General features: G+C 42.2%; 1 protein-coding gene across 1 annotated transcript; it reads right to left on the reverse strand.

Moving 5' to 3' along the window:
- Positions 1–1,639: 1,639 nt before the first annotated feature.
- Positions 1,640–25,418, reverse strand: ptf1a (pancreas associated transcription factor 1a). Its single transcript, XM_034104215.2, has 5 exons — positions 24,815–25,418; positions 24,316–24,512; positions 3,686–3,750; positions 1,939–2,194; positions 1,640–1,759 (listed from the first exon to the last, which is right to left on the reverse strand). The coding sequence occupies exons 1-5, from the start codon at positions 25,416–25,418 to the stop codon at positions 1,640–1,642; spliced, it is 1,242 nt and encodes a 413-aa protein (XP_033960106.2).
- Between the last annotated feature and the right edge of the window lie 1,234 nt (positions 25,419–26,652).

Raw genomic sequence — 26,652 nt, forward strand, 5'->3', positions numbered from 1 at the left:
TATCACAAAAATGTATAATCTACAATACAATCTCGTTTAAAATGGTGTTACGATGTCTAAAGTTACCTGTTTCCTGCCTGGCCTTGCCCATGGCATTAGTTTATCATTACCGGGCGCCGTGCAAGGAGCCCCCGAGCGAAACAGCAGCAACCAGCACGTTGCAAAAGTCTCAATAGTAAACTGTGCCGCCGAAACATAATTTCAGCCAATCAGCGCCGTCAAATATTTTGGTCACGTGGGCGCTCACGTTGGCGCCTATGTTGCTTACGTGCATTGACGTGAGTTGTTTTTTAGACTCGTGAGTGACCAAGGTGACGCAGTATTTGGATGAGAATGGTGTGCAGGTGGAGTCGCCGGAACCTCGGTCCGCCCAAGAGCTACTCTCCAATCCTTTTGAAAGGAGAAGTTTGGGAGATAAATTGATACTTAAAGACCTTGGACCGGACCAACCCGATTTGTATATATCACAGCAAGCTCGTGAAAAAGACAAAACGTATCAACAAGGCTTCTCACATGGCTAGCTGGATGCAAACAGGTAAATGCTATCTTTTGTTTCCCATGCTTGCTCTTCAAACAGCCGGGGACAGATACGATCTGTTCAGAAACTAGACAAAAGTTAAACAAGTACAAACCACAGACTGTCTGTGTCATGGAGAATACAGTCGCTGGTTTATTTATGTCTGTAGGCCGTTGTTGTGAGTGTGGACGGTCGGAGCATATATAGCGTTAGCTTAGCCAAGCTCCATTCAGGGAACAAGCATTCTAAAAGGTGTTTCTCTGCCGTCTGTCTGCAGACTTGTCAAAGCATTAATTCATGGTTTTTACTAACCGGTATCAGTATGTTGTTACGTCGGCATCATTTAGAAACGTGTATTACAATTGAATCACGGTAAAATATGTTCATGTTGTTGTAGCTGTAGCTCCCGAGCCAGCGCGTCTTGTTTGAATGATGCGAGTAAACACAGCTGGCAGCTGCGGTGAAACTCGAACGACTAGAGCGATGCGATAGGAGCGTCCGGTCTGAACGCAGCATTAAAGCGAGCTCCGCGCTGCACTGGAAATGCGCCATTACATCACCAGAAGTCCTAATTTAAGGGGTCATTTCTCCCAAAAAAAATTGTTTACTCACTCTATCAATAGCCCCACCAAAAATATTTTCCACCAGCCGCTACTGCAAGGGGCGTTGGTGAACTCCAGTTGGAAACCCGCCTCGGCCGCCGCCGCGTCAGGCCGTGGCGTCCCCGGGCGAGACACTCTACCGCATAATGTCCACAGTGATGACTCTTACATGTCTAATATGTGTAATGTGTCATCGTAAAGCGCTTTGAGCACCTGTAAAAGCGCTCTAATTAAAAAATGTAATCCATTATTATTATTATTATTATTATTATGTTTGCAAAGCATGTTTTTCTATTTTTGAATGCATTGAATTCACGTCTTGAAAAGCGTCAGCCCCATGAAGCCAACATGTATTTATTTGTATTTATGTATGTATTTCATTATTTATTTTTGTATTACCTTTTATTTAAAGATAATCTTTATGACCACCAGTGCCTTTATTGGAGAGACAGAGTTGAAGGGGGGGTCAGGGGATGACCTTTGTTTTTTTTTAGTTTCTTTGGTTGCAGTCATACCATTTTCATCTTTTATGCAGGAGTGCTTTATTTGTAACCTCATGTCCACGACTAGTCGTCACAGCTCCCTCCTCCTCCTCCTCCTCCTCCTCCTCCTCCTCCTCCTCCTCCTCCTCCTCCTCCTCCTCAAACATTGAGAGTATGAACAGGTCAGCATACGCCCACATCTATCAGCGCTCTGAGCCTCCAGCCGCTGCACCCTGAGAAATACAACCCCCCCTCCCCCACTTCTACACACACCACCACCTCTACCACCACCAGCTTTGGGTCACCCCAGTCCGTGCACACACACAATCACACTCACCCTCCATGACTTGGCCACGTGGTCACCTCTAACCAGGTCCCCCCCGGCCCCTCTCAGCTCATAGATCACTGCTGACACATCAGTAATTGAGCTGGGACAGATAAGAGACAGCAGACAAGACCCCGGGGTCCTGACACCGCTAGAAGCAAACAGTGAGCGTCCCTCTCTGTCCCCTCCGTGTCTCCGTCTGTCCAGAGCCCAGGACTTTGGTCTGAGCTGCAGGCCTGAGAGGTGGTGCTCCACTGAGACGTCACACCTGCTGGGGACAGAGACCAGTCAGACAGCAAGACTAAACACATCAGAGGGGGTCCTTCACAGGCTGCTGTGATGTCCTCATGTCTCCCACAGCTTAGCCCTATATTGTTCTGTCTTTAGAGTATTGACTAATTGATTAGAGTGCTACCTCTGAGACACGCATTATAAATCCTTGAGAGTTATTTTTTACCAATAAGTAGACACAGTGAAGGTTTCCCATTTGTCTAATTTCCCCTCCTCGACTCCTCGACTCCTCGGTCCTCCGGTAGTGACCCGGAAATGAATTTCAGCGCGACATGTTGAGGGACTCTAACCGAGGATACACTGATGGGTCCTCCGCGCCAGTCCGCGGATCCTCCGGATGCATTTCCGGGAACAGAGATGTTTCAAAGAGTCGTGACGCACGGCCGGACTTATCTCAGCCAATCACAGCTCTGCATGCATCCCCTGGATATTATTTTAGAAACTGCTTTCATGGCATCGCGATGTTTACAGAGAGAACAGCTGTGAGGTCCGTGCAGAAACCAGAGCAGTGTGATATATATATTATGTCTCCATCCCGAGTCGTGGAGGCACCTGTTGCTTTGGAGCGGCCCACAGTATGTTGCTTTGGAGCGGGCCCACAGTATGTTGCTTTGGAGCGGCCCACAGTATGTTGCTTTGGAGCGGCCCACAGTATGTTGCTTTGGAGCGGGCCCACAGTATGTTGCTTTGGAGCGGGCCCACAGTATGATTTGATAAACTCCTGGATCCTGATCATGTTCACATTATCATTGATGTCATTTGATATGTTGTACATCTTATGTCTTGTTTATGTACACACACGACACCTACTGCTCGCCTGTCTTTCCTTTCTCTGTTGCTCTCCCTGAGCTCTCTTGCATTTCCCCAGTGGGGGTCGTACGCTGTACATACTGTCAAACCCCTGAGAATAAATGGTTATTAATATCAATACCATTTAATTGATTGATTGACAGCCAATGGGAAATCATTATAAACTTGATAATGTTGTGTTAAAGTTGACCTTAGTCAACAGGTTGGCCTCACTTTTGTACGGCACATCTCTATCCACACGTCTTTGCACCTCCTGCACTAAACTGTCATATTTGACATGTTAATGTCTTTTTGTAATGTTCTTGACGTGTCCAGCACTTTACACACATTTGTATTCCTGTTTATATATAATACATGCGACAAAACACTAATGAAAAGTCCTTGTCCGTGAACTTGCATGAACCTTCTTGTGATGGAAACTTGTGACGCAAAGGAGACGGGACTCAGAGAGACACGGGGAGCCGGAGCTTTGATGCAAACACTGACGGTGTATTCGGAGCGTCGGCCGGAGAATTCACAAGACAGGTGGTGTGTCACGAGTTGACACAGAGGCTGCCAAACCAATTCTGAAGATCTCTACGCCAGACCCGTGTATTCAGCTGGTTCTGAGAGAAGAATCCACATGCTGCGTAACAAGATAAACCAGGCACAATACCACCTGACGCCCACCGGCAGGAACAGGGAGTCACAGCACTGAGAGCGCAGCAGCACGGCTACAGGTGCCTGAGCTCAGTGAGGGCAGCACACGGGTCAGAGTTATGGGCCGAGCAACATATTTCTCCAACACTTCTTATCTCAAATACCCTCTATTGTCTGCCACTCAAATCATAGTGCTTTCTATTTTCCGTTTCACATTATTACAAATTATTAGAATATGTTTCGTTGGCCTGAGGAAATGAAGCATGTTGAAGGCTGTTGTAAATAAAGTTGAAACACTGAACATCTCATTAAAAAAGTAATTAAAGACTAATCAATTATGAAAATAATAAAAGCTATATTTCTACCAAGAACTTGTATGAACGTGTTTTCCCATTAAGGTTCAAAGCCAGTAAGGCTAAAAGAGGATCGGGGGGTTCGACTAAGCCAGAGAACACGTTGTTAGCAGGACGTACAAGCGTGATAAATTTCCGCTCGTCTTTTGTCACTGAATACGTCTGGGCCCATATGCTGAACTACAAAGCTACGTGAAAGCAGCGTTTAAAAAGCCAGGCCTACCACATTAAAGCCTATAACAATCTGCGTTCATGGTAAGTTATCACTCTCAATTAATCACCTCCCACAATGGGATTTCTGATGTGTTCAAGCTCCCTGAAAGCTGCAGGTCAGGCCGGGGGCAGACTGACTCTCAGCCCCCATTCTCCATCCCCTCACTCCCCTTTCACTCCATCAGCCACTGCCAACTGAAGCGCCTTTACATTTTTCTTATTCCTCCAGCTCTAAAAGAATGAAAGAGTCGAGCATCACACACTGAAAAACAAACACGGAGAGATAGATGTAAGTGTGGGGATGCGGGCTTTATGTGCAGTCTGGCTGTCTGAAGGGCTGAGAGCTTTCTGCCTGATTAAAGCCCCTCCCTGCTCATTCCACCGGCCTGTGTTAGCCTATGAATGGTTTTGTATTGTCAGGGCTCTCCCATTCCTGCACTGCTGAATGGGTTTAACCACTGGTTTAGATTCAGTTACACGGTTTTGGTTGAAAGTGTCCCCCTCCCACCGCTTTGGACTCCATGGTTCCCCTGACTGACCTGTTTAGAAGCCGCCGTGGAAATGTCATGTCGCCCCTCCCATGGGCTGGACCCAACATTCACTTTGATAGGTAACAAAAAAATGACTTGGGATGGGATTAAACCAATGGCTCTTTTTAACCACAATGAATTAGCAATTGATGGTGGAACAGGGTGCTGATGGAGGTCTTTGAAGTGGAGGATGCGGTGATTCGCTGCTTTACCAAACACGGGACATAGGCTACATTGATGGGGCTTTGGTGGGAAGTTAAATAAGTCCTGCAGAAGAAGGTTTTATAGCACACATAGGATCTTTTCATAGTACATGTACAGGTAGAATGCTCAACAGTTAACATGCTAACACTACTCATGATTCTTCATTCATTATAAAGAGAAGATCAATGACAATAAATGACTTATCAATGGCAGTATATCACTGACATATCCAACTGGTCACCGGCCACACTTACATATCTTGGAACTGTGAGGTGAGTTATTGAAGTTATTAAATGTAATGTATGTAAATACATGAAGATGTTTTTAGCTCAACTGGAGTGGGAAAACAATGCTAATGAACCAGGAAGTCAATGAAAGTCACTGAAGACTCAGGAGAAAGTGAGCTTGTGGGCACAGTGGCGACTTTTGGTATTCACAGACATCAGAGGGCTGAAAACACGAGACGCTAAAGGTGCATTTATTCATGCTTTACTCCAGTCTGGGATGTCACGCTCTTTGTAGAAGTGTATCCTATTCATCATGACTGTTACGGTTTGTGTTGGAAGTAGGACCCAAATGCAGATATAACTAAAAACTCCTTTATTTCAAGGCTACAGTATGATACGTATATCGACAAAGACTTAGTTATCACACAAGGAGTGACAGGTGAAAACAATCAGGAAATGAGACACACCAGGAAACTAACGACAGACATGAAAACACAGGGGAAAGAGACCAGACAATACACCCAGGACGAGTCACATACACACGAGACAGGTGAGGAGGGAGGAGAAGACACATAGGTACCAGGTGAACACAATCGGGTAATCAGAGAGGGAAACCGACAGAAAGCAAACAGGCAGAAAACGGGGGTGAACACTTTACAAAATAAAACAGGAAACCCAAAGATAGAAAAGGACAAGAAAAATACCAACACAGACAAATCCTAACAATGACAACGTACGGGCGAGAGAATGGTTCGTCTGACACCCGTCTGTCCCGTCTGTCCCGTCTGTCCAGCAGCATGGCCGTGGTCCTTTGGTATGCAGAGGATGAACCCCAGTGTTTGGTAACCCCTGGTCCTGATCTAACTGCAACGTGACCTCATTGCAGTTAGATGATCCATAACCCATCCACATGTAGTCTGCAGCTCCCCAGAGGATACACTCCTTCATCACCTTTCAGTGTTTCAAATAGCTGTGTTCTTGTCAAACAATTCAGTGCAAATGCTCAGTGCTTCATTTAGCTGCCTATTAAACAGGACAATAACAGGGCATTGGACAAGTCTTGTTTCACATATTATATTTGACCTGCATTCCTTTCTTTTTACGATGATAGCAAGAAACAAATGTTAAAATGTGTTTTATTTGTTCAAGTTAAGCTCATCATGCTGTGAGTCTTTGATTCACTGTTGCTGTACACACTTTTGGAAAAGTAAATGACGTTATATATGAATAGACAATACGCAGTAATGCTGCTATGCTAGAGCAACAGAAAGCCTCCTCTGCGTTGTTGTTTCAACGCGTGCCACAGACAGGTCCGTCAGTGCAGGAAGTAAATGAATCACCTCAAGGTTTAAAGGGTCATTTATGGGATTGAATAGTGATTGTTTTCGGTGCTCCGGTGCTACTGCTGCCAGGCACTGAAACGTTGACTTTAATTGAGTTTTTAATGTCAACCAATTCCCATAATTGTATTAGGTTAGTTGAAAGCAATAATATTAAGTTCAACCGAATATTTTTTGTATTTAAACGTAATGTTATTGCTTTAAACTAACCTCATGCAGTTATGTGAAAGCTGTTGACATAATACATGTGTGTGTGTGTGTGTGTGTGTGTGTGTGTGTGTGTGTGTGTGTGTGTGTGTGTGTGTGTGTGTGTGTGTGTGTGTGTGTGTGTGTGTGTGTGTGTGTGTGTGTGTGTGTGTGTGTGTGTGTGTGTGTGTTGTGTATACCACACCACAGTTGTCTCAATGCAATGTGCAAAGTGAATAGACAGCTCTCGACAATGAATAAATATATATGAAAAATGTAAATGAGTAATAAAACTAGTAAAAACAATACGTTTTCTATAAGGCTTTGTGTGTCCTTTATGCTGCTCTCCCACTGCGTCTCCACGGAAACAGACTTTAGGTATATTTTACATCCTGTTGAAGCAGCTCAGGAGGGTTTCCTACTTCACGTCTGCCTCTCCTTTCACAGCCGTACTCTATTGGTCTGCCAGAACAACACATATAGTGTCGGCACCGAGCCTCGCTGTAAAAGTAATTGGTTCCATTGGAAAGTGGATAAAAAGCAGTGGCTGGTTGCGGAGGACTTCCTGCCGAGTTTGACCGCTCCTGGGTTAATCACCGGCCCTCTGAGGCTGGAAGCTGTCCCAGTGGGCTCTGGCCCCCAGCCACCAGAGCCATCAGCTGCAGGGACCACAGGCTACATCACATGGTGTTAGGCTGATGCTTTAAGCACTTTGCAACTGATGCCTTCAAACATGAAGAAACAAACTCTAAAAGGAAATAAACCTGTTTTCACATGAACCTTTATCAAGTGCTGCTGCAGTGGCTCGTATAAAGTGGTTCAGGGATGACGTGTCGGCCGTCCCAGGAGTGAGCATCACAAAGGCCTCCTTGAAACAAAGCAATAGGATTTGGGAACAATTCAGAAAGTAGATCTGTGAGAAACAAACCTTTATAAACAATCATGTTATGTTCAGCAGGATAATCTCCACATATGAAATCAAATCAAGTTTTATTTATATAGTACATTTTAAAAACGATTTTTGGTCGAGCCAAAGTGCTGTACATACAATAAAAACACTTTACTGCGATAGCAAACAGAAGACAATAAATTACAACAGCAAATATAAAAATCAAACACAGGGAAACGTCAGGAGTCATGCTCCGCTCTGACTAGAAGGCCAGGGAGAAGAAGTGACTCTTTAGTGTGGATTTAAAAGGCCTAGTGTCTGAGCCGACCTCACATGGAGGGGCAGAGTGTTCCAGAGCCTGGGGCCTGCCGCTGCGAATGCCCTCGGGTTTTGAGCCTGGTCTTGGGCACTATCAGCAGCAGCTGGTCAGCAGACTTAAGGCTCTGCCTGGGGTGTAGCGATGGAGGAGTGTGGCTATATAGGCAGAAGCCAGCCCATTTAGGGCTTTGAAAACAAATGAAGGGAGTTTAAAATCAATTCTGAACCAAACTGGAAGCCAGTGTAGTGAGGCCAGAATTGGGGTGATGTGGTCACGCTTTTTATGGCCAGTCAGAAGACACCACATTTATAATCTTTAAAGCGTAATCGCCAGAAGTAAAAAGCTAACGTTTAGCTCTATACGAACTAAATCACTGTCAGATTGGCTGCGCATCACCACCGCTAAGCTAAAGGCGGCTAATGTTGGGCGTGATGGTGTTTAGTCATTTCATTGAGACACTTGTAAGCAACCGCCGTTTTTATGTCGTAGAACAAAACATGAACATCTTTTCAGCTTGTGTTAACCACAGGCATTAAAGCTCCCAACCAAAAACACATGACAGCAAGAATCGGTTGCCTGTGAGCAGAGGGAACCTGAAGAGGCAGGATGATGCTCACTCACTCTGGCTCAGTTATGTTGTGAGAGGGGACATTTCATATGGGACAAAAGAGACAAAGACAGTGTTCAAGATTTCTAAATGTTTGCTTCAGTATTATGTCATAAAATACGGCCATTTGAATCTGATTGTATATCTTTGTTAGAATTGTATTAAATGACATGATTGAATACTTAACACATTCCTGTTGGGCTGAAGTCATATCCACACAAATAGACTTCTTACAGGGGGGGGGGGGGGGGCTCAGTGTAACTGAGGGACTGGCCCCCCTAGAATCGCCCATGGCAGGGACACAGAGAAAGGAAATCTTAAACAGATTGGTTGACTCGAGACAGGATGTTTTATACCTCCTGTTACACATACCCTTCACTTTTATACATGTCACATATGAACTGTACTTCTTTTTTTATTATTATACAGAAGCTTTTTTTATTTATGCAGGAAATGTTGTTATTTACAAACATTTAAAGTTTAACATTTGGAATAAAGTACATGTAATCAAGTATTCTATTAATAATAATTAATAATTAAGCTTTCAAGGTACTTTAACTAAATATTTGTTATACTTCTTCATCACATATTAGAAGCCAATGTTGTACTTTTACTCCACTACATTTATACGGAGCTTTAGTTACTTTACATATCCAGATTATTATATAATTTAAAAAAGAAATCAACTTTAAACATTTTGACACATAAATATATGTTAGCCGTAACCAAAGTAATTCAATTAGCTCCACCATGAGGTGGCTGAGAAGTGCAAACGGGAATTAAATGTGTGAAACACTTTGACAAAACTTGAGACAAATTTACATTTTATAAAACAAAATGACATTAGCAAAACACTTTTACCAAAGAAAAAACACTTTTACCAAAGAAAAAACAATTTAACATTAACAAAAATAAATTAACAAGATGCGAAACATTTTATTAAAAAAAATTACATTTTATTAAAAAAAATTACATTTTATTAAAAAAGATTACATTTTATTAAAAAAATTACTTTTTATAAAACAAAATTACATTAGCGAAACACTTTTACAAGAACTGAGACACAATTACAATTGCCGAAACACTTTAACATTTGATGAAACACTTTAACATTTGATGAAACACTTTAACAATTGATGAAACACTTTAACAAGAAAATCTAACCGGAAAGGGAATGTCCATCATACCAGAAGTGACGTGCAAGTGATTGACCAACACATTCTCACTCCCAACTCGGCCTATGTTGACGTTATGTCAGGGTCCCTTTCGTCACTTTCCAACGCAAGGGGGCCCTTTAGCGTCGAGTTTCAACTATCAGGGCGTCCCATTGACTTGCATAGAGCTCCCTGAACGTTGGTAATAGACGAGTTGGGATCACGGCGAAATTCTCTCCGCAGATCCATTCTCACAGCGTTTATCAACCTTTTTCTAACTCAAGCCACACTTATTGTTTTTACTTCTTTATTTTAATTGAATAATGTAGGACTTTTGTTGCCATCAGTTATGGGGAGAGTAGGGCTCAGAATACTGAAATCTGTATTGTTTCATCGTTTTTTTCCTTCTAATGTTGTATTCTTTTCTAAACCACACACTGTTATTTACTCAACAATAACACATAATTATCCTTGTGTTTATTTATTTGTTTGATTAATAAACACAAGTTGGAGTCCGTCAGGACCGAGGGTCGGAGCAGCTCATTTGCTTTAGAGAATTTTACACCCGGAAGTAAGTATTCTCTCCGCTTCGCTTGACAAACCCCGTGATAGTCCTCAAGCTCTGTGATTGGATGTTTGAGTGTGCGCCGAGGGTTACGCCGAGCGTTACGCCGAGCGTTGAACAGCACTTTGAAATGGGATGGAACCACGGCAGACTGTCCAAAATTGGATTTGAACGGATCCACCCCGTCCCCCCCTCCCCCACCCCGTACCCAGAACTACACATGCTGGCTATTGTGTGTTTCGCAACATGCTCTATGGCACGTCTCTACTGCAAATTGTAGTTTTAAAAGACGTTTTCATATTTCCCATAATAAGAAGTTGCCGGTATTAAACTGTGTACTTCCCTGGAGGTTTAGGGGATAGGAAACACTCAAATTTAAAACATATAATTAATAAATGGGTGAAAATTGCTTGTGCCCATAATGGGCAGCATTAATATATATACCCACATGCAGCTAATCAGAAGAGCTTTATTTAACAGCTGGTCTTATGTTTGTGACCCCTCCTGTTGTTCATTTATAAGCCTGAAACATGCACTTGTCAAGGTTCAGAGGCAAATATGGCAGCAGCCATCCATCATTTTAAGATAAGTTATACTTGATCCCAAGTTGGAAAAATTTGCGTTACATCAGCATGCGTAACAGTTGTAAATATTCAGTGGTGTTTATTTGTCAATCATTTAGTATAATCACACAAATTCTGTGTTTTATATTTAATAATTCTGTGTTCTTTATTTATTGAATGTTCAATACCTGACAAGGTCGGAGATGAAAAACTTGGGTCGCAGGTTCCTCAACAGTGCATTACAAGACATCTATGAATATGTGTGTATACCTCCACCATTAAACTGTCGTATTCTGCACATTTCTTATGCTATCTACATACATCTTATAAGAGTATAATACATATGTATAATATCAGTTAAAATAAGTGCTTACACATACAGTAGTTAACATTGCAGGAAAGCAATATATTAGTACTTTGTCAGGCTTCATATTTATACCCCCAAAGCTTTTTTCTTATTCAAAATAAGACCTTAACCTAAAGTATAGTTAATGTTTAAATAAATCTTTATTAGTGTGTCTGTCTGTGTCTCCTATTAATATCTAATAATAAAAATAATGCATGTCAATAACGTGCTTTAACCACCAGGTGTCCCTTTCTATCAGCTGTGCACCGTTATGGTGTAAATATACCAATATACTGATTGGATCAAATGTAAAAGTCAGTTGAATTAGTATTGATACTGCAAGGAGACTTATATTGTGAAGATGTTGTTTAATTGCTGATATATTTATGATCCACATCACATATTCAGTTTCGGCGGCAGTTCTTCCAGTTTGTCTAGAAGTCTTCTAATCATTGCTCTATAAATAAATAACTACGGCAGATGTGTAATATTTAATGCAGCCGAACCGTGTATTATAATGCCGTTATGTGATGACTTCCAAAGAGAAAAGCAAGAACACTCGGAATAAAGTTTTATTTAACTTTTTAAAAAAAGTTTTCGGATTTCATATCACATAAACACCATATCCCAGCGTACATTGCGACTAAACCACCCAATCACAGAGCTTGAGGACTCATCACGGGGTTTGAACAAAGCGGAGAGAATACTTACTTCCGGGTGTAAAATTCTCAGGAATGAGACCCACAGGGACACAGGCACAGACCTTGCACACACATTCTCAGGAGCTCAGAGCTGCTCCGACCCTCAGTCCTGACGGACTCCAAAAGTCCGACATTATACAAATAAATAAACACAAGGATAATTATGTGTTATTGTTGAGTAAATAGCAGTGTGTGGTTTAGAAAAGAATACAAAATTAGAAGGAAAAAACGATGAAACAATACAGATTTCAGTAATCTGAGCCCCTACTCTCCCCATAAAGGACGGCAACAAAAGTCCTACATTATTCAATTAAAATAAAGAAGTAAAAACAATAAGTGTGAGTTGATATTGAGTAAGAAAAAGGTTGATAACTGCTGTGAGAATTAATCTGCGGAGAGAATTTCGCCGCAATCCCAACTCGTCTATTACCAACATTCAGGGAGCTCTATGCAAGTCAATGGGACGCCCTGATAGCTTTATTTAACAGCTGGTCTTATGTTTGTGACCCCTGTTGTTAATTGATAACATTACATTACATTAATTGATAAGCCTGAAACATGCACTTGTCAAGGTTCAGAGGCACATTTTGCAAATATGGCAGTAGCCACCGATCAGCTTAAGATAAGATATACTTTATCCCAAGTTGGAATATTTGCTTTACATCAGCATGTGTAACAGTTAAATATGCAGTGGTGTTTATTTGTAAATAATTTAGTATAATCACATAAATTCTGTGTTTTATATTTAACAATTCTGTGTTCTTTATTTATTGATTGTTCAATACCTGACAAGGCCGGAGATGAAATATCTACATACATCTTATAAGAGTATAATACATTATGTATAATATCAGTTAAAATAAGTGCTTCAACATAGTTAACAGCGACAAATCTGATATCATCATAATCAGACCCCCATCCCGCACCAACACCACTCAGAACTTCAACCTCACCCTTGACAGCACCACTCTAACCCCCTCTCCTCACATTCGCAACCTTGGAGTAATCTTTGACAGCCAGCTCAAATTTGACAAACACACAAACCACATCACCAGGACCGCCTTCTTCCATCTGAAAAACATTTCCCGCCTCCGTCCCCCACTCACCTTCCCGGCTGCTGAAACCCTCATCCACGCATTTGTCACTTCAAGACTGGACTACTGCAACAGTATCCTGTATGGTTCATCATCCAAAATCCTAAATAAACTACAATACATCCAGAACTGCGCTGCCCGCCTCCTCACCCACACCCGCTCCAGAGACCACATCACCCCCGTCCTTCAAAACCTGCACTGGCTCCCTGTTCGTCAACGAATACACTTCAAAATCCTTCTGCTAACACACAAAGCTCTCAATAACCAGGCTCCCCCCTACCTCTCCGACCTGATCCACCACTACACCCCTTCCCGCAGCCTTCGCTCATCAGAAGCGAACCTCCTCTCTATCCCCAAGAAAACCAAGCTCCGAACCTGGGGGGACAGAGCCTTCTCCATCGCTGCCCCCACCCTCTGGAACTCCCTCCCACAACACATCAGAGACTGCACTGACCCCCCCACTTTCAAAACACTGACCAAAACACACCTCTTCAGACTGGCTTTTAATCTGTGAATTATGCTGTATTGCTGTTTAATAACTTTTAAATGTTATTTTATCTTGTTCTAATAACTTTTAAATTCTATTTTATTATGTTTTATCACCACTGTAAAGCGTCTTTGAGCACCTGGAAAAGCGCTTCGAAATGCAATGTATTATTATTATTATTATTAACATTGCTGGAGGTATGCACAAATATTGATAGATGTCTTGTAATGCACTGTTGAGGAACCTGCGACCCAAGTTTTTCATTCAATGCACACTATAGTTGTGTAGGCCTATATATGTCAATAAACCTTAGAAAATCTTGAAATCTTGAAAGGGATGTGCAAAATAGTCATTATATACAGTCTTTAATGAACTATTAGTAGAGAATAACGAGTAATGAATATACTTTATAGGGATCCTATTAATATCTAATAATAAAAACAATGAAATTCAATAACATGCTTTAACCACTAGGTTAAATCAGCTGTGCACCTTTATGGTGTAAATACAGCCTATCTACCAATTGGATCAAATATAAAAGTCAGCCGAATTAGTGTTGATACTGCAAGGAGACGTATTGTGTGAAAAGAAATGTAAGATGTTGTTTAATGGCTGATATATTTATGATCCACGTCACGTTTTCAGTTCCTCATGTTTTTCTAGAAGTCTTCTCATCAGGGCTCTATAAATACAGAACTACGGCAGATATGTAATATTTAATGCAGCCGAACCGTGTATTACAATGCCGGTATGTGATGACTTTCAAAGAGAAAAGCAAGCACACTCGGAATAAAGTATTATTTTTAAAAAATGTTTTCGGGTCTGTTTCCGGTATTTGTTAATGACGAAGTGCTGTGAGTTGTGAGACTGGAATTGCACACGGGAAATAACGTAGGCTATCTTTAGATGCGGATTTTGTTAAACTAATATGTTTGCGCTGTGGACCAACACTATACATTGACGGGGAAGGGGGTAGAAATAAAGATAACACCATTAAACAGTTACACAACATAACAGAAATAATATCGATAGCAGCGTCCCAAGCAACCACCTTGGTAACAATGAAAACGTTATGGACGCAATTTCCTGAAGTATAACTAGCAAACTAAAGATCATGTATATCCACTGCACACATAATCTGAAATAACAACTCATATTTCTCGCATCAAATGACATCAAAACGCATTTTAATGGCCAAACTAACTTTAAAATAGGCATTTTACACCGAGAATAAAACGAAGTTCGGCCATGTTTTTTCTTCTGCAGGGAGAAATTTGAAGATCACGACGTCAAACAGAGCACATGGTGTAGTCCAAACGATAGCTGGGGATTCTGGGTAGTGTAGTGTCTTCTGCCATCCTTTACTCCGAAAAAAGATTTGTTTCTCCGAATCGAAGGGGAAAAATACAAAAGCATTGCACACAATTTAAACCAATCAATGTTGTGTAATTAACAAGGATAATCTGGTGTTTTTTAGTCGATGAGTAGTGCAAATATCACTGTAAAATAAATCGACAGTAAGGGGAATACTTACTTCCAGGTGTACAATTCTCCGTTATCCAATGAGAATGGACACTCACATTGCCTTTAAGGGCAGTCGACACAAACGAATGCCGTGCGTCCATGAGCGTCCATAGAAGCATATGGACATCCCGGAAAGCTGAAAATGGATGCTAAGGGCCCCCCCCCCCCCTTGCGTTGAAAATGGACTCTAAGGCCCCCCCCCCTTGCGTTGGAAAAAGCCGACACAGGGGACTTGACATAACGTCAACATAGGCCGACCTGGGAGTGAGGATGTGTTGGAGGGACAGAGTGTGTATCCCTGACTCTGAATCAGCATTCCTTCACGGAGGAGACCATCACTTGTGGAATTAAACATTGAAGAATATTTTTCACAGGACCTTCAAATACAAATAATACGCACCATCTCAGATAAAGTAATGCCTTTTCAAAAAAGCTCTATCCATTATTCAGTCAATCATTGCCACATCCTTTGACTTCACTTACATTTATATTTAATCAGTAATGTTACCGTTATATACTATTTACCTGCAACTAATTCAAACTATATTTTGAATATGTTTAATAAAATCCTAAATACTGAAAGAAATATGTATTATTTGTTCTGTATTTTCTCCAGAGATTAACCTACCAATACACACTTTTACATTTCTCGTAAGAATTTCCACTTGTTAAAGCTACTTCAGCAAGACTTCTTTATTGGACAGTATCTTTATTTATTCGGATTAAACACCATCATATCTGCAGATCCTACAGTATTTTGACACGTTTTAACTCTCTCTGCTGCAACAACAGATTGCTTTCCAGTCTTCTAAATGTGACCAAACTTGAGCTGCTATTCTGACTCTAGAAACTCAGTATTTTCTGCATGCAGGCTTTTGTTTTTGATTGATTTGACGTGCGCATAATGCTGACTTTTCTCCATCCCATCGGCTGACTGAAACGGCCTTGTTGTGCCACTTGACTCCCTCTCACACACACAGCTGCATTTGTCTTGCAAATCCATCCCCGCTGCGCAGCGTTCAGACGGAGGAAAAGAGAGCAGTCGGACATCAGTGAAGTTCAAGCCAGCGAACAAGCGGAGAGGCTGTTCCATAGCAGCCGCTTTTGTGGATATCATAAGGAGAGCTGGTGAAAAATGATGCATGCTTTTACAACTCTGAAGCCTGGCAACTGCCAGAGCAAGGGATGGGCATTTGGAGGGTGGGGGTATATAAAAAAAAAAGTTCCCTTTCCTGGAGGCTGAAGTCAGTGTTGGAGGGGAACAAAGACCCCGGTCTGAACGGTCCTCTTTGCGCACGACGGGGATCAGCAGCGCAGAATGTGGAGATGGATGGAGACGCACACGTACAAACGGCCGTGACTAAAATTTGCATATTTGTAATTTATCACTTTTGTTGAATTTTTCAGGGACTTTAAAAAAATAAGAAGAAAATAGATCATTTGTCAACGCGTGTGGGTTGCGCGCTGAGCTTCAGAACCAGAGGTGGGAAGTAATTAAGTACAATGTTGAGGGTTACTTGAGTATTTCAATATGCTACTTTATACTTCTACTCCACTACATTTATTAAACTGCTTTTAACAAAATATTTATCTAAAAAAGTAACTAGTGGACTTGAAGTCACAAAAGAGTAAAATCATTTAAATATTCTATTCAGAACGTTGTTAGTCTACAACAGTAAAATGCAACAAAATGTCACATATATAAATATAAAAATAATCACACATAAAGGCAATTTTTCTGCACAATGATTACTTTTACTTTGTATACTTTAAATCCATTTTACTAATAATAATTTGTACTTTTAATTAAGTAAGATCTTGAATGCAGGATTTTACTTGTAATGAAGTATTTTGACAATAATGTAATGGTACTTTTAATCAAGTAAAGCATCTGAATACTTCTTCCACCACTCTTCAGAACATTCAGCAGTGCAGAAATCACTGCTTCACTTTCATCATGTCTGTGACAATGCAATAGGAGGCACCTTATTCATAAGGCCTGCATTTATGTATGTATTGCCTTTGTCTTGTGCCTAACTCTGGAATCAGTCTGCTTCATTTCCATATCTTTTCAATAGGGCTTCCTCGTGAATGGACTGTAATATTTCATGACGGGGCACGCAAAAGCTGTGCACAATGCCTCTCATATCCACCCTGCTTTCAGCCGCAACAATGATCATAGCAAGACGTCTTTATGGCTAATTCATTCAAAGGCCCATCTCCCGTCCTCCAGCGCGGAGGTCAGCCCGCCGTGTTCCGTCCACCAGGGGGGGGGGGTTTACAGAGGCCAGAGGCGGCCAGCTGGCTCCGTCACAAGACGTCGCGCACAACCACAGTTTACCGGCTGCACCGAGCAGGCTGTTGTTTATTTCTGATGCCACAATACAAATAGGCTTTCCTTCTGCTCGGACTGTGTCGTGGTGTGAAGTTGGAAATTACAAATATGAAAACAGCAGACTAAGAAAGATATTAGACGAAAGATGTACGGTAACTGTCCCAAATAAAGATTTGACATACTTTTTCCAAAAAGGTCCATCATTTTCAAAAACATTATTTCCATTTTAAGACGTATTGGTTTTGATATTAAAATAAAACACAATAAAAAAACCTGTCAAATGTTTCCCTTAAAATGTTATTTAACCTCCAATATTTGGACACGAGTGCTGAAAATACAAAACTAAATTAATGCAAATAAGTTCTCTTGTCAAATCTCTCTTTTATTGTATTATTTTCAACTCTTGGTAAAGTGATTATTTTGAGTTTATATTCAAAAGTCTGCGTAATGTGTGTATGCATGATTTGAAGCTTTTGGTGGAGCCGTCGTTTCATATTTGAAGGCTTCTTCCATAAAGTCTCGTTTGGGACAAATAACTGGTGCTGTGTGTTGATCAGACACATCACATGTCTGCGGTGCTCTGCTGGAGGAGGCAGACGCAGTCAAGTCCCGGTACAGTATCCCAGCGCGCAGCAGCAGCAGCAGACGCACCATTACGCAATAAGGCCAAACTAGAAACACGCCATCAGCTTTACGCATGAATGCACTGCATCCAAAATAAGAGTTCATGTGGAGAATTCCCTTTTTAGAGAAATGTCCCTTGGTACAAATTTCATTTCGACCTATTCCCTTAAATGATCCTTTCTTGTGTACAATACAGAGATAATATACACTATATTTTGATTATAAAACAATAACAACAGTCTATATCATGAGAGGGGTGCAAACGTTATATTTATGGATAATTAATCTTGTTTTATTCTGGAGTTATATTATACTCCATCAACACACACGTCTGTCCCAGTGTGTCCATGCGTTGCCATGGATATCCATGCACCAAAAGACAGTCCTTTGGAACATATCAAAGCTAACGCATCTCTCCAGTTCAAACATATCAAGTATTTCCCTAAAATGCAAGACAGGCGTGTCATTAAGAAGTAAGCCCCTCCCTCTGGTTATTTACTGACTCATTCTTCTCTCCCGGCCTCCCTGGTTCCCTCAATGGGGGACGCTGCTCGTGCGCCCCGGAGCCACTTGTTGCCGGCGCATAAAGTTGGAGCTTTTCAGAAGTTAAATATCCCCAAAAGAACAGAAGTTAGTATCTCAAGGGCTTCCCTGGGACAAAAGACCAGCGCCTTACCATATGCTTAATGGCTACAGCCGTCCGGCCTTTATTACGGGCAAAAAGTGGTCCTTTAAAAGTTGGAAAGGCTCCTTTATTTGAGTTAGATGGAGCACTTGCGCACACAACCAGAAGCGCGCATTGCCATTGACTCGCCCCCTTTCTTTCTTTCAGCAGTCTGAAGCGGCCACCGTCATCGCCCTGTTTCACTCCAACATAAGCTTTTCATCACCCGGCTTTGTGCTCCGTGAAAGTAATGCTGCGAATCAAAGAGATGACAATATTTTCCATCAGCTTGGAGACCCTGGACAAGTGCCCTCGAGCTTTGGCAAAAATCAGGGCCGGTTATTCATCCTGTCACTCCGCACCTGTGGTCCCGCATTCAAAGTATACAAACCTGTCCCTATTAACATTAATTATTCACAAACAACACAAAGGCTGAAACAGAGCAGGTTGAAGTCTGTTTATGGCTCCTAAATGTTTTATTCCTCTGAAGATGTGCCCAAAGCTTTTCTCTCTCCGAGTGCCTGTCTCTCTTTCAGCCTTGAGTAGCCCTACACTTTCGATCGTACAATCGCAGCATCTGCTTAATCTTGCAGATAAAAATATGACACAAAACACAGCTGATAAAGGATTTGTTAAATCCCGGTAATGACGGATCAACGCGGGAGATAATGGAGAAGGATGGTGAGAGCCGTATGGCGCGGGGGGCACCGCGGCTTGCTCTCTTGTGGAGAAAGCGCCAGGTGATGGCAAGGAAATGGCCGTTCCGAGGAGGAGAACACACCAAAGCCACCTCCTTTCTCTCCTTGAAAAAACATAGAAGACATAAATTTAATTGGCTTATCAAGGCGCGGCGAAAGGACCTCGCTGTTAATTGGCTGCGGGGGCGCACAAAACAAACGCGGCGACATGTTTAGCCTGGCTGGCCCGCGCTGCGCTTTCAGCCGGTGTCACGTCATTGAAAATGTGTTTTATTATTGCAAAACGTCACATGCTTTACAGTTGCATATTGTGTCCCGGACAAAAGGCTGATGGAACATTAAAGACGCGGAACACGGTGCCAACCCGTCTCGAAGACACTTGCAAGGGCCTCTCTCTTTGCTTTTGCTTTTAGGCAGCTGCTGTCCAGGGACTCAGGCGTGAGGACATGAAAAGAGACAAAGTTTCAACTGCAGGTGCATCCCCGGAGAAACACGGCGCGCAGGGATCTGTTCCAGGGAGCCTCATAAAAATGTAATTTAGATTGGAAGGTCACGTCTGAAAGGAAAGAGCGCACGGGAAGGGAGAATGCTCGCAGCTCACTCCCCTCCCTGCCTCCCTGCCTCCCTGCCTCACACCTCCCTCTGCTTCCTGCTCTCTCTGTACACACTCGTTGGTTAGTTACAGCGGCTCCTCTCTCGTCAGCCTCCCCGAACAGGAGAGCTCTGTTCCGGCATGGCATGGAGCTGAGAGTCCGGGCAGTGCAGCACCACGGCTGCCAAACCGATGTTGGGCATGAAATAAGAAATAAACTATTATTAATTATGATCCAGGGTCTGTGTTTCCGAAGCGAGATCATCTGGACATCCAGCCGATGCGTGTTAGCGTCTCTCGCTGCGCGCCAACACACGGGCTCGCGGCTTAGCGCGGCTTTAACGGCTTTAGACCCTCTCACTTTCCTCTCGTTAATGCATCAGTCAAAGCTGTTGAACTAAAGCTTCACACCGACACTCATCCCGTCCACTGCACACTTGTTTGACATGATGGCTTTTTCATTTATCACCTGTTGATTTAGCTTTTAGAAATGAGCGCAAACCCATACTGACAGCCGCTGGTGCGTAAAAGTGCCAATCTCAGCCTTCTCCTGCTAACGACCTTCCGCAGTAGGACTACTCCGCGGGAAAGCTCTGCTCTGAGGAGCCAGAAAGCAGCACATGTCTCTGCGGGAGGGGGACATGTCTCATTGATATTCTCTCTGCGGTGTTGTGCATATTCACAGAGCAACAGCTCCACAAAGCTGCGCTGCTGACTCAAACCGTTTATCAGTTATGATTTTTAAATAATTAGTAGGCTATAACCACTCAAACGTCTCTTATTACATTTTAAAAGTTTAAACAAAAGTTGAATCCTTAATAAACTCATATTCTGTTTAAAAAAAATCCAAGAAAGTCTTTTTAATTAGATGTTAGCTCTTAAAGTACATTAATAGATGCAGAAGAAACATGAGTCATCGGTTTACGGTTCAATGTAAGACAATTCATTTGCGGTGATTTTATTCATTTGAGATTTGTGTCTGTTCTAAAAGTCCAGAACACGTTTTGAACATATCAAACAATTATAATGTTGAATTATTAAAGCATTTTTCAAATGTATATTTTCATTAGGCAGAGTAAATATATATCACATCAATATATTTCCAAAATATATTTATGGATGAGAAAATATAAAATCAAAATAAGCCTTTAAGAAGATCTCCTTCAGAGTAGGCCTCAGCGGGTGGCTGTTCCATCTTTATATTACATTGTGCTATTTTAATCTTCACATCAGTATCCTATACTCAGTCATGTATAGGAATACATGACAGGATCTGAAATGTATAACAAGTGAAGCTGCTAGTTTACTGGAGTTCATACAGTCCTGATTCAACTCATTGCGTCACTGACGTCTTCTTCTGATGTCTTCAATAATGATTTAAACGACTGAAATGATATTCTAAGCCTAAAATGTAATTTAATGTAATGAATTGTATTGCACGTATACGTTTCACATATCAAATTCATGGTTTTATCTCAGAATTGTACAGTGGGATTTTCCATATTTCAAACATAATATCGTTTTTTGTTTTTTTAAATAAGGTTAAATCAGATGTATTTCCTCCTTTTTTAGTGAAATCCGAATGTATCATCACAATGCTGAGTTAAATCTGAAACATAATAACATTATAATATTCTTTCCACACATTGCGGCCCTTTTATGTTACTACCTAACATCCTACAAAGCACGCTCCCTACATGCTGAACCAGCGGCCTTTGAGCGCGGCTCTTTCTCCTCCAAATGACCGCTTAACGCGCCCTCTGATGCCGGCCTGCTGAGAAGTAGAGTTAATAAAAGCTGTCACACAGTAAAGTGCTCGTGCCCTGTAAAGCCTTGCCAAGCCCGCCGCCGCGGCCGGAGAGACAGATAGCCCGGGAGAGTTCCATTCGCTCCTTCCAACCAGAGGATCTCTGGGCTGCGCACTCAGCGGCACAAAGGCGTTGAGGTGCAGAAACACAATGCTACCACTGTTTTAACCGCGGCTCTGCTGCGACACAAAGTGGAACCGAGGCGCCTGCCAAAGAAATGAAGCTGCCCAGCATTCACTCTCTAACATTTGACTTTCCACTGGCTGTAATCGGATTACATGCTCCTGTCGCGCTTGAGGAGCGGACGGACTCACAGAGGAAGCTGAGAAGAGAGGGACACACAACCTTGAGGTCAAACAGCAGAACAAAGTGGCATCCTGGAGGAAAAATAAAAAACATAAATAATAGTTACTTACTTACTCAGAGACTATTTCGTCTAGACCAACTCATGTATATATTACATTTACACATTACCCATGCAGAACAAATTGAAATTGAAAGCGATATACAAAATAGGTTTAAATAAAACACATTAGGTTGAATGTAGTATTATTGCTTTCAACTATCCTAATACAACTATGTGTAAACCGTCTAAATAATATATTAAATTAAAGTCAATGTTCTCAGTGCATTTAAAGATGAACATATGACTGATTGTTCACAATATCTGAAAGGAAAAAAGCCACATGTTGCAACATGTTTAAAATACATTACATTTAACCTTCAATTATTGTCTCAATGAAAAAAGTAAAATAGCATTATTTATTGCACAACTGTTTTATAATAGTTGGATTAATAAATCTGAGCAAGCCCACCTGTGGTGCTGGAGCTTTTTAAAATCCACTCTCCCTGCAGCAGCATGTCCCCTCAGACTTGTGTTTCAGCTCTGGGGGCCACACGGTTCATATATGCGGGCTGGGGGGGGGGGGGGGGGGGGGGGGGTTCGGCCGCAGAGGAAGCCGTGCGCGGGGACACATGTTGGAGAGATGCCGCTACCACGGGAAAATGTGTCCCGGCAGCACCTGGCAGCACAGAGCCGCATTCAACAGCTTCCCACCATCCTGTGCGCGCCCGCGTGCGCTTAAAACACCTTCAGCTGTTGTGGGTATACAGGCTTCCATTAGCATCTCATTTGCATATTTATGTCACAATATGTGGCTGTACTGTCTAATTCAGACTGAGGGGAGACAGTTGAAAGACTTTTTGCATTTCTGTCTGGACCAATGCATGTTCCGTGAAACCTACAAGTGTGTGCTAATTAGCCGCAGCTTCTCCAGACGGATCTATGACGGATTGTTCATCTGCATGGAGCAGAGTCAGATGTGGCAGCAGACCCCCACCCGGACAGTTCATCACATCAGTGATGGTGGCAACATGTTTATAATGCTCTATATTTCACTAAATAATTGTCACTTGTTGTCTCTATGAGCATATTTATTCTTACGTCGTTTTATTTATTGATAATAAACAGCGTTATTATTGCCCTAAACGGCAACTGTCTTTTCGTCAGTACGTACATATGACCCGCAGCAACTTCCGGTGTTGGCTGATGTGTGTGAACTATCCTCATGATTTACTCCACAGCCTTTGCATGTTCAGAAAAGCAATATTCTTTAGATCACTTTACATTGAGTTCAAGGCGAGTACAGTATACATGTTAAGATGAGGCAGGATGCTTCAGAGTCAGGTATCAGCACTGACACACATAAAGGTCCTTATGATAAAACAACATGAGCTTTGACCGTGTTACTAAACTCAAGACGTTTTGAAATAACAGGTTTATGATGCATTTCATTCTGGTCATCAGTTGTTCACCATTGTTTCATTCAAAGTCTATCTCCATTCAAACCAGTTGCTGTTAGATAATGAAGTAGTCAGTATAGGATGTTGTTGTAGCACATTTGAAGACAACACTCCAAAGTACTTTAAAGGGAGAACGCATACTGCTTAGATATTTTGTTAAATATATACCCCATTATATGTTTCATTTGTGTCCACTTGACTGTCTCCTCCATGATTTCCTGTTTGTGTTTTTATCTTGTTCTGTTGCCTATTAGCTTTTTTTTTTTTTTTTTTTTAAATAGTACGGTGTCCTTGGGTGTCATGAAAGGCGCCTAAAAATAAAATGTATTATTATTATTATTATTATGATTAAATGTCACTAATTGGTAACAATCCATGTGCTGAGAATGTCTTTCCAACGTGTTGAAGATGAATAGTGACTTTCCAGGCACAATGCACATATCTGATTTCATATGCCATTCTGACCAAACAATAATAAAACATATTTAAGCAAGACAACAACAAGTGTTTTCAGTAAGTGCTTTTATTCGCAGATTCATTATAAATATAAATCATTGTACAACAACGTAAACACGTTTTCTCTCATTCATTGCATTTAAATTAAAACGTATATTATCACTCGTGAAAAACAATAAATACATGATTGCCAGTTGCCTGAATTACAAAATAAAATTATCAACATGATAAAAGTATTTACAGAAAGCCCGTAGGAGCTCACATGGTGTCCACATTTCATGTTGCAATGCGCCTTCAAGTGCATTATCAATAACATCATTCATGTCCACGCACTAACACAGCGCGTGCCACAGGAGGGTGTTCAGACCACCAGGCCGAAGGGAGGCTCGTTTTCAATGTCTGTGAGGCCCGGTTTGTTGTGCAGTTTTCGGGGGTCTTCGGGGGTCCACACCTTGGCGGTGCGGATGATGTTCTGCTCGCGGAGCTGCTTCTCATCGGACCAGGACAGAGAGTGCCCGGCCAGGGGGGGGAGGCCGTAGTCCGGGTCGCTGGGAGAGGGAGACCCTGGGGAGAGAAGAGAAGAGAGGAACATTAGTGTCTATTTTTATTTGATTTATCATCATATTTATTAGCATATTAAGACTTTTCAGGTTTGCAAAAATAGAAATGATGCATGGCATTTCTGCAGATCACTATGCGCCAACACTGGATTTAGATTATTAAAACATTTGTCTTGAGCAACCAGTATGCCACTCGTTTAGCTGCAGTGTGGAAAGCGGGAGATGACACGAGGCACATGGTCTCAGTACATGGGCCGCCAGCTCACATGTATGCGGCCGAATCTGGATGTGTTTAGGAGAACTTACTTGTTCCTCTGTGGCAGATGATGATCTTCTTGGGTTGCGCATGCGTCTCGCTGTTGGCGTTCCTGATGGGCAGGTCGGACTGCACCAGCTCCGCGAGGAAGTTGATGTACCCGATGGCGAGCCGCAGCGTGTCCACCTTGGAGAGCCTCTTCTCGTAGGGCAGGGTGGGGATGTGAGTGCGGAGCCCCTCGAACGCGTCGTTGATGGACTGCATGCGGCGCCGCTCCCGCACGTTGGCCGCCTGCCGCAGGTGCTGCATCTCGTTGTCCGACCTCATCCGCCTCCTGCGCTTCAGCGACGGCCCGCCGTGGTGCCCCATCCGCGGGGACAGCTCCGAGGTGCTGTCCGCGCAGCCGTAGGAGAAGGTGGAGGAGGAGGAGGAGAAGGACAGGTTGCCCATGTCGTAGTCTCCATCCGCTCGGCCGTCTTTGCCGTAGTAGTCTTGGAAATGACTCGTGAGGAAGTCCACGTCCTCATCCAGAAAGTCATCCGTGTCCAAGTGTCCGTCTCTCGAGGACTGGTCCGTGAAAAACTCGTCATCGTCGAAGTAAGGAGGGGAGGAGAAAGAGTCGAGTCCAGAGAAGGGGTCCAGCACGCTGTCCATCTTTGTCCGCTGCAACAATGACGCTGTTTCTGTTTCTTTTATCCGCGCGCTGCTCCCTGTTCTCTCAACAGTTAGTTTTAGTTGAAGAACAGGCACGCGAGGATTCTTTATAGCGACATCCATAGTCGCGTGCCGCTGGCCGGGAGTGCCAACCAATCACAGCTCTATCCGTGAGTCGCACCTCGAGATAATCCCCCACAGGCCACGCCCCCTGTCTCCGCTGAACTAACATCTCAACTCCGCGCGGACACCGGCTGCTCCCTGCGCTCACTAATAACTCAATTTAGTGTTTATTTGAGAACATGTTCCCGTGACAGGTTTAAAACACTGACCCCCCGAAGTGAAGAGACTGATTTATCAGTTATTACCCTTAGGACACCGGCTTTTTACATTTTACATGAACATATCTTATCTGCTGCACTGTTGGAATAATGTGGGGCTTTAGATTTACATTAGCAACAACTGCGCTAGATATTGTGCATATTACAATACAATCAACTGACTCAGTTTAAAGCCTTAAACGGTGTCCAGAAATGGTTCCATTGCTTATTCTCGTGTTTAAGCTGAAAATAAATCAACGTGACCTTTCAGTTATCTGACCAAGTTATCTGAAGAATGAATCCGCGTTTAACTTCATTTGAGATACTAGCCTATAACTTTAAGTTGTGGCTCATTCAAGTCGGTAACATCCAGGGACGTGCACAGACATTTGGAGGGGCTATTGCCGAAAAAAATATAAGACCAAAACGACTATTACATTAACTAATTTGAAGAGTAATTCATATCATCATCTCATAACAAAATAAGCTAAGGCAACTACTTGCATTCGGTGACTTGATTTTTAAAATGAAAACCAGGGACATTTTTTGTTTTGCGGTCCATATCTCATTAAAATATCTAATGTTAGTAACTATTAAAGAAAAAATGGGAACAATTCAATGTAGTTTGACCATTGTAACTGTTGTGCAGACATACTGATAAAATAGGGCTTATAATTACCTTAAATAAACGCACTAATTAATTAAACCAGTGCAATACACATTATTCTTATTCTTATCATTCTTTATGAGCGCTATAACGGTAAGGTATCTAATTACTTATTTATTTAGTATTCCATAACTTAATAAACAGAGATGGTCAAATTAAAGTATAGAGACATGGCAGAAATCCTACAATAAAGCGGGACAGTGAAGGGTTCTCCTGTGAGAGGGCGATCAAGAGAAGAGAGCGAGTG

Source organism: Pseudochaenichthys georgianus, chromosome 17 (assembly GCF_902827115.2).
Source record: "Pseudochaenichthys georgianus chromosome 17, fPseGeo1.2, whole genome shotgun sequence".
NCBI classification, from domain to species: Eukaryota; Metazoa; Chordata; class Actinopteri; order Perciformes; family Channichthyidae; genus Pseudochaenichthys; species Pseudochaenichthys georgianus.

Coding starts and splice junctions, on each gene's coding strand:
- ptf1a (XM_034104215.2), bottom strand. CDS start 25,418: ATGGACAGCGTGCTGGACCCCTTCTCTGGACTCGACTCTTTCTCCTCC. Junction 24,513..24,814: donor CATCTGCCACAGAGGAACAA/GTAAGTTCTCCT, acceptor TTCTCTCCCCAG/GGTCTCCCTCTCCCAGCGAC. Junction 3,751..24,315: donor AGCCTCCCTTCGGCCTGGTG/GTCTGAACACCC, acceptor CACTGAGCTCAG/GCACCTGTAGCCGTGCTGCT.